Source organism: Crinia signifera, chromosome 11 (assembly GCF_055691185.1).
Source record: "Crinia signifera chromosome 11, ASM5569118v1, whole genome shotgun sequence".
Taxonomy (NCBI): Eukaryota; Metazoa; Chordata; class Amphibia; order Anura; family Myobatrachidae; genus Crinia; species Crinia signifera.
In genome coordinates, this window is record NC_139227.1 from 39,029,082 (window position 1) to 39,038,457 (window position 9,376).

The 9,376-nt window shown below is 45.9% G+C and overlaps 1 protein-coding gene across 1 annotated transcript in view; it reads left to right on the forward strand.

Moving 5' to 3' along the window:
- Positions 1-8,549, forward strand: part of FA2H (fatty acid 2-hydroxylase) — a 54,536-nt gene extending 45,987 nt beyond the window's left edge. The window contains exons 3-7 of the mRNA XM_083163834.1: positions 1,313-1,455; positions 4,662-4,768; positions 4,867-5,039; positions 6,671-6,923; positions 8,072-8,549. Coding sequence (XP_083019960.1) covers positions 1,313-1,455; positions 4,662-4,768; positions 4,867-5,039; positions 6,671-6,923; positions 8,072-8,148 — 753 coding nt within the window. The 3' untranslated portion in view covers positions 8,149-8,549. The remainder of the gene's footprint in view (positions 1-1,312; positions 1,456-4,661; positions 4,769-4,866; positions 5,040-6,670; positions 6,924-8,071) is intronic.
- Positions 8,550-9,376: the final 827 nt, after the last annotated feature.

The window sequence follows — 9,376 nt, forward strand, 5'->3', positions numbered from 1 at the left end:
CAAGCTGTAAAATTAAAACAGGACACGACACGTTTCACCGTTAGGTCATATTCTCAGTGATCAATGTTTTTTTTTTTTTTATATGCCACTGTTCTGCCGCCGTTATTCCCATATTTAAGTTGATTGTTACCTATGTACTTGTGAGCTCGAGAGTTCAGCTGACACGTATCAGTTCAGTTTGTAAAGATAAAGGGCTGTGCAGTCACATCCCATCCCATTCAACAGTATCCCAACAGGGGCTTGGTAAGTATACCCCCCCCACACCCACACACACACAAACAAACTCCACTAAAGGGCCCTACACACACAGTGATTCAGCCACTTTCTGAGCGATTTTTCATAATTTTACTAACTCGCTTAGAAAGTGTCTGACTATCGCTGTTTGTGTAAACCACACAGCGGTACAAATGCGCGGCCCCGCGGGTCCCCGATGTATAACAGACTTGCTTGTAAATTCTTATCTGCAGCCGTCTCCTACCCCTCCCCCTTAGCCTAGTCCTCCACCCTGGGGGGATAAGGTTGCTAGGTCGACACTATGCAATTGGTTGAAATGGCGAAGGACGACAGGGCGGAAGGTCGACACAAGTATTAGGTCAACGATGGGAAGATAGACAGTCAAAAGGTTGTCATGAGTTTTTCACGTTTTTTTTACCTGACTTGTGCCAACATATCCTACCATTAACTAGGGAGGGAGGGAGAATATAAGGCAAGCTCAGCAAGACACTGTGCCCGGAGCATTGGGAGGGCAGCCGTACACTGATACTGTGTCCATGTCGACTTGCGTTGAAATTTGAGACAAAAAAAAAAGTGAAAAACTCATGTCGTCCTTCTCATTGTCGACCTAATGCTTGGGTTGACCTTTCGACCCTGTCGACCTTAGCTATATAGACCTATATCATGTATGTCGACCTTCATAGTTTCAACCCTATGACCCATACCCACCCTTGGGACCCCTTGGAATGCTCTCCCTAATTCCAAGCATAATGAGAGGTACTATCATGCTGGGATTTGTAGTTCCACACAGAAGAACAACGTGCCCTCCATAATACTAAGTACTACTAATGAGAATAATTGTAATAAACTCCACCAACCAATGACCAGGCGACCTCCTCTGATGGGTCTCTAGCACTGAAGTCCAGGGCACGAGACCCCCCAAGTTAGCAAGAGCCAACCCCACCATGGCACCAGTCTGTGGTAATAAGGAAGAAGCATACTGTACGCTATGTGATAAGAGGGTAATAACTACAATGGTAACAACTGTTGCACAGGTAGTATAATAATTGGGTGTTGACTATATCATTCCCTGTTCCAGGATTTGGTGGACTGGGAGAAGCCTCTGCTCTGGCAGGTGGGTCACCTGCGGGAGAAATATGACGAGTGGGTGCACCAACCAGTGGACCGACCCATTAGACTCTTCCAATCAGACTTTGTGGAGTGGTGCTCCAAGACTGCCTGGTAAGTGGCCATGTTGTCTGTACGTCCTAGCCATTCCCAGGAGACCGTTTGGGCATGGATTAGATAACTCCCAGGACAGGAGAATGAGAATACAATCGGACACCATTTGCCTCGATTCAACCAACCACAACTCCCAATCCGTTTACCAATGGAAATAGGGATGGCCCCATTAAACTTCTGACCACTGGGGGTATTAATCTTCACAAGCTGTAGGTGACTCAGCCGGCAGATAGTAGTGTGGGAGACTTGTGCCTTAACGACCAACAAAAAACTTACACCTTTGTTTGTTCCTCAGGCAATATACAATGTGGACATTCCTAAGGGGCATCGCCCACCCTTTATCTGACTGTACAGTGCAAACAATGCCGGAACTCTATTATCTATACTGTATATATGATGTATGCTTATTATGGAGGCACGTTACACAACGCACCCCCCACTTCCTGCTCGTCATGTGTTTCGGTCGGTCGCCTCTTTTCCAGCCTGTAACCTATTCCCCCCCCACACACACACACACTCCTGTAGTTTCTGTCATGGGCCCTCCCTCAGTCTCTCTCCCCGCTTTGCGGTTACCTTATCTCTGTCCTTCCCTTGAGTCTAGCAAACAATGAGAGTGACAGCGGAGATACAGGCCGTACACACACACACACATAGCAACAACACACTATTAGCCCTGATTCTCCTCCGAGTTGATTCATATCCGCGTGCAAACCAACTCAAGGCAACCTTGGGAGTGTGCCATTGGCAGTGGGGGGAATCAGTTTAGCCCCCGGACAGCATGGTTGGTTTCACTGTTATTCCCTATAAAGGCATTGTTCATTTGTATTGAGACGATAATCCATTTTGAAGTCGCTTGGTAGCCTGTGGCACACAAAATAGTGGCTTTGGGTGGGGTGGACAGAACGGAGACCTATCATGGAGGCTGAGGGGCTGATTCAGAGGTGGACTTAGAAGCGGCTTCATCTATGGGTGGTTGTTATGCAAATGGAACATTAGGCGCCTGACATTGGCAGTGCATCCGCCTCTGAATCAGCCCCCGAGGGTGTGGTTAAATGGTTCTTGAATGAACGGGCGGCTTAGTGGCTGAACATCCTGGGCCTGCTGCTGTACATAATAGAAAAGGAATGCATGTGCAATAGAATGGAATGCGACTAACGACTCTCCATCTCTGCGATCGCACAGCCCCATCACCACCTACAGTACATTATCCCAGGCCAAGAGATCAACTCAGGATAGGGAGGGTTATTAGCTTTATACCCATTACACACTGACGAGACAGCTCTGGTGCCGTCCTATATACCACCCAGCCTCAGAGAAATGGCCAAGGCGCATACAGCGCAGAGATACGTATGCAGCTTGTGATGTCTGTGCATCATGTGACCTGTCCTTGGACCCGGTCATGTCTATGGTCCCCTCTTCCCTACTCGCTCTCACTACATAAGGCAGGTCCTCAGGGCACCCTAACGATCCAGGTTATAAGGATAACTATACTTGGGCACAGGTGGTTATTTCAAATTGAATTACTAAGTAATACCTCTTTTACACCGAGGCAAAAACCCGGGTTTTTGTCTCGTGGACCCAGGTCAGCATCACACAGGGAGGACCCAGGTAGTGGGACAGTGTAAACAGGTAACCCGGGTCACAACTGTTCACTGCAATGGAAATGTGGAGCTGGCATATGCTTTCATCTCCAAGCGCTGCCACAGGGCACAACCATAGCCCCCCCCCTGGTCACAAGCCAGGTCGCACCTGCCTTAGAGCCCGGTCTAAAAGCTTGGGTGCAACCCAGCCTTTTGGTATAAAAGAGGTATAAGTCACCGGTGTCCAAGCAAGGTTACCCTTAAAACCTGGGGTTCCTTGAGGACAAAGGGGTCTATTTACTAAGTGTTGGGTGGAGATAAAGTGGCAGGAGATAAAGTAGCAGCCAAACAGCTACTGTCATTTTTCAAACAGAACCTGTAACATGGCAGTTAGAAGCTGATTGACTGCTACTTTATCTCCATCCAGTGCTAAGGAAATAAGACACCTGAGTTTGGGAACCTCTGTAGCCCTCAGATGTTAGTAATGCTGTGTACACACGGGGCGATAGGGGCTATAATCGCTGGGAATATGGTCGCAGGCGACCATATTGCCAGTGATTGGAGTGCGCACCCATTGTAATCGCTGGTCGCAGGAGCTTGCTCCTGCGACCAGCTAATTACCTCTGCAGCTCCCCCAGCAGAGGTCCTTTTAATCAGCGACCATCTCTGGTCGCTGATGCAAAGGAGACACTGGGCAATATATTGCTCAGGAATATATTGCTAGCAATATATTGCTGGGCAATATATCTCCCCCGTGTGTACGGGGCTTAAGATTTGATTTTTACACTGAAATTTAGATTTCAATTTGAACACACTCCACCCAAATCTACTGTAACTCTCTTTGCACCTGTTACATCTGCCCCTCCCGCAGAGCAGCATGGTTTTGTCCTTTGCATGCTTTTTGAATCAGGCCCAAAGTGCATATGTGCACATATTGTAGTGAGAAGGGAGGAGCATCAGGAGAGGAAGTGTGATTGGATGATAAAGGAAGCTGGACGTGTCAGTCACACAGGATGTACAGTAATGACAGCTGATTGCTGTATTACCTAAACCATTCTCATAGGGTGAAAGTCCGCAAGTCATGAGGTCCATAGATATTTATGGTTTACATTCCTCACCCCTCATAATCAAAACTAAGGGCCACTAAACTCTTATTGTACCACTGATTGTCTGCAGTAACTGTGTCTGTGACTCTTCAACATATGATTCTGCCACGGGTTCCACGTATTTCCCACAGCCTCAGATTCAGGGTCTAAGGGGAACCCATACACCAGGGTCCTGATTCAGACCTGTTAGCAAGGCTGCAATAGTTGCAGATGGTCACAAAACCATTCTGCACTGCAGGTGGGGCAGATGTTACATGTGCAGAGAGTTAGATTTGGGGGAGTTATATTGTTTCTGTGCAGGGTAAATACTGACTGCTTTATTCTTACACTGCTATTTAGATTTCAGTTTGAAACACCCCATCCAAATCTAACTCTCTATTTATATGTTACATCTGCCCCACCTGCAGTGCAGCATGTTTTTGTTCATCTGCAAAAATTACATGCAGGTCTGAATTAGGCCCAAAGAGTAGATACCCACTGTGACACCTCCGAAACCTAACGTCGCTTTCTCCCCGTCCAGGTACATCGTGTTGGCAGTGTGGGCGCCCGTCGTCATCTATTTAACCTGGTATTGTCTCACAGAACTCTCCCGAGGGGACACCAGGCTTTTTGCCTCGTTCACCAAAGGTATGGAACGTAATGATTGAGCCATGATGATCCAATGATCCATGTACCTCGATGCCGGGGAGGGTAGTTGCTAACATCTACCATGCTTCCTTTGCCAGAGTACTCAATCCCTATCCCAGTGTTCCTCTTCTTCCCGCTCTTCTTCATTGGGATGATGGTTTGGAGCCTCATGGAATACGGAATACACAGATACATATTTCACATGAATCCCCCCGCCAGCAACTACTTCCTCATCACCCTGCATTTTATGCTGCACGGGCAGCACCATAAGGTGAGGAGCCAGGGGCCGATTCGGCTGGATTTGCTTCTCCTCTGTACAAAGTTTTCCTGCCGACTGTCCAGAATGTTCAATGATTCGCAAGTAGTACATAAAGGCCCATTTATCAATGAGTGATAAAACTCTCTGCCTATGAGAAATGGGGCTTCTGCCAATCAGCTCCTAACTGTCATTTTTCAAACACATAACAGTTGGTAAGCTGAACACATGACAGCAGCTGATTGGCTGGAGCACCATACAGTATATCATATGCCATTAGTTTGATCATCCACAACGAGTTTTATCACTCGTTGAAAAATGAAGCCCATAGTTTAATGCAAGATCTGTGCACGGGGTGGCATCCTGCATAGACTGAGGTAGGACTCAGATGGCCGATGTATACACCAGTGATCCGATGTGGAGCCTTAGGACACAGCAGCAGATACACCTGTGAGCATTCAGTTTGAAGCGGCAGTAGCGCACGCAGGGGGGGTTTCTGAGTACCCAGAACCCACCCCCCCCCCAGGATCTAAGGAACTTCAGCTGAAAGCTGAGGTTCCCCTCTTTCCATGGATATAAGAATTGTAAAAATCGGCCCTTGGAAACCGGAGATATCTGACTTCAAAGCAGTGGTCCCCATCCAAGCCTGTTAATTGTTATTCCCAGTCAGATATTTCAGGTTCTGTCTGACTTATCGTTTTTCTGAGGATATATTCCAAAAGCTAGGACTCTTCCCCTTTGAGGGACACTAGTAGCTTGTCTCTACTGTTCCCAGAACCAGAGATATTAGCTGTCAAGCAGCTGGTTACTGCTCCAGCTCCACACACCTGGTATGTAGTTTTATATACTCGTTGGCAGATTGCTCTGCCTCCTGAACTCTGATTCCCTAGTCCCCAATACCATTTGGTAGGTGGGATTCTCTAGTTTTTCCATTCCAATCTAAGAAATCTATTTCTGGGAACTGGAGATATCTGCAGTCAAGCAAGCTGTCCTCCCCCCAGAAAATTATGAATAATGAGCCCACTCCACTATACACCCCTCCTCTGCATATTAAACATCCTCTACCACCCTGGAAGTTATATATCAGAGCCCCTTCAATCAGCCCAATGCCCCCTTCTCCCACCATCTGTGCAGTAAAGGGGTAATTAGTGGAAATTACTGATCCAGGCCCTACATGCAGAGCGGTTGATATAATACCCCCTACCACCCGCAGGACATCAAATCTTCCCCCACCCCTACCGCTGGAGGATCGGTAGGGGCCTCAATACATTGCTATTCCCAGGGGTCATACACTGCTGTTGACGCCCCTGTATGTATGTATGTGTATATATATATATTATTTATATACATTTGGTCTATCTATAATACTTTAACTGACTCGGCATATACTGGGTCACCTAAGTGTCCAACTCCGTGCTTTGCTCCGCCCCTCTGAAAACCCCCTTCTGAAAATCCTGCGTTTGCCACTAAGCGGGACGGAGATATCTCTGTGCATTGTATTTAGAGCAGGGGTTTTTTTGGGCCGCTTCGCTATCATTTCTTTGTTGTCGCCACTGGTTCTCTGTACAAATGAGGAACAGCAGTTTAGTTGTGTAAGAAAACAATGGCTGTTTATTTACCATATTTGTTCCTCCTTCATCTTCTAGGCTCCATTCGACAGTTCCCGCCTGGTGTTTCCTCCAATCCCGGCATCCTTTGTTATCGTACCCCTGTACATTCTCCTGCAGATGGTTCTTCCCCCTGTCATGGGGCTCTCCCTCTTTGTTGGGGGACTTTTTGGATATGTTGCATATGACATGACACATTACTACCTGCATTACGGCTCGCCTCCGAAGGGGTCCTACCTCGCCTGGCTCAAGTCTTACCATGTGCGCCATCACTTCGAGCACCAAAAGACAGGTATGTAGCAGACGGTTCATATTTCATTACACGCTGTCTTACATCATACAACTACCGTCCAGTGAGTGGGACACTTGCAGAGAGAGTTAGGGGTAACTTTACTAAGATGAGAGCTCAGTTCATGATTGGATGTTGCCCATAGCAACCAACCAGATTCTATTTCTCATTTTTAGTGCACCTTCTAGAGGTAATAGATTAAATCTGATTGGTTGCTGATTGATCTAATCTTCAATAGAACTCCCATCTTAGTAAATGTACCCCTTACATTTGGGAGGGGTGCATTTTAACTGAAATCTGAGTTGCAGTGTAAATTTAAATCTGTCTTACAGACTTATATTTACTTATCTGTGGGCTACATGAAAAAGCAGCCAGTATTTACCCTGCACAGAAACAATATAAATGCATTTTCTCCCCTTGCACGGAAACATGGTTTGTTACAGACACAAAATGACTAATACCACTTTCACATTGCACCTAATTACCGGGTTAATGCAGGTTTCTTGCTGGTTCGTCCCGGTAATTGGTGCGCTGTGAAAGGGATTACCAGTTACAGCTAACCGGTAGCAACACGGCAATACAAACCCGGTAAAAAGAAGGGTTCTTACCGGTTCGTTGCTGTGCAGTGTGAACAGGTTAATCAGGTCGAGCGACCCTTTTCCCATTCACACTACGGAGGAGGCAGCGCTTGGAGCAGCACCAGCTGTAAGCGCTGCCTCCTCCCCCGATGCCACTCCGATGCTCCCCCACATGACGTCAGCGAACCAGCAATATTGGGTCACACGGGGACTGAACCATTTCAAAGTCTCGGTGAGACCCTGCAATTTGCGGTCTGAAAGCGGTATTACTTTATTGAATCTTGACCAATGTATGGACTTGGTTTTCTTATTTATACTGTTCTAGGATACCCCAGTACCCTAGTCCAGACCCCGAATTCTAGAAGAAATGCCACAATAGGCTGACAATAGGGTGTATATACATTAACTGTGCATTGGTCCATCATCGATCCATTAGCTATCTTTGAGCACTGATATAAGAGGACCCCACATATTTGCATGTTCTTTAACGCTTTCTGCTCCGACCGCAGCAGATTTGTTCCAGTGAGATAAGATTTCTGCCTACTAACCACTTGGTCTTTTCCAACCATCTAGGATTCGGCATCACTAGTACTATATGGGACCGTCCATTTAATACACTTATCCCCGAAGATGCCATTAAGGATTACTAGGCTTTCTACACTTCGAAGAATCACTGTGTTGACCAGAAAACCTGCCGACCGCACTCTACTTACTGGGGGAGGAGGATACCATTGTATTTTTAGTACTGTTATGTATATTTTTTCCATTGATCCCAGAGAAGCACATGAGCAGGAACTAATTATTTATTTAAGAGTAAAAGATGGTGGCGAGAACTGTGTGTGGGGAGGGAGGGGGCGGGGAAGAGACCCATTACCGTGCCCCTGAATCCTGTAGCGATATGGGGAGGGTTAACATGGCCAAGGATATGAATTCCTTATTAAAATACCAAAACGGCACTGACAGCTAAAATGTTAACCCGCCACGTGAAATGTTTGCTGTAAAATTCATAATATGTACAAATGTCTGCAAAAATTAAATTAACTTGACTTTTTTTCTTTTTTTTTACAAAAAAAAATTAATTTTTGTTTCAGTTAATGTCACTCCTTCACAAACATACATACAAATCTCTCTGTACCTTCCTACACCACAATAAGACTTTGGTAGTCATACATAATAACATTAATAACTATTATTTTATTTATATAGCGTTCTGTCTCCAATAGAACTCCAGGCGCTTAACAGATAGAATAAATGTAATAAAGTACAGAAAAGCTTTTCATAAACTATACTTCAGGGAATTACGGAAATGCTTGAGTAAACAGGAAAGTCTTCAGTCTGTTTTTGAAGGATTCTAGAGTGGGGGCCACTCGAACTGTGCCATAGAGTCAGAGCCACGTGGCTAAAAGCTTGACCCCCAGATGAATTGGTTGTGATGTACCAAGATCGGACCAATGGCATTTCCTTATGCGGGGTCGATCATGAGCTTACATCGTATGGGTCAGGGATGTAACATGTAAAAGAAAAAAATATTTTGTATCTAATTCTTTCTTGTGAGGAATGTGGTTCCTCAAGTGACGCAGAATATAACTTTATAACCTGCAAATATCAATAAATATTCTCCAATTGTGTAGTGAATTACAGAATTGTAGTTATTTCTTCAATGAAGAGCAGGTGACGCATCACATGTTTGTCAGAGCACTATGCATTTCGCAGGTCACTACCTGCTTCATCAGATCAAGGTTTGCATCTGGCATATAAGGACCTGCCAAGGTCTGTATGATGTATCTACTGGGATATACAGATTGAGCGCCTGGGACGCTTCAGGGAGAAGGGCAGGGTTAGGTGGGGGTGCGGGTTAGGCGGTGGGGACCGGCAGAC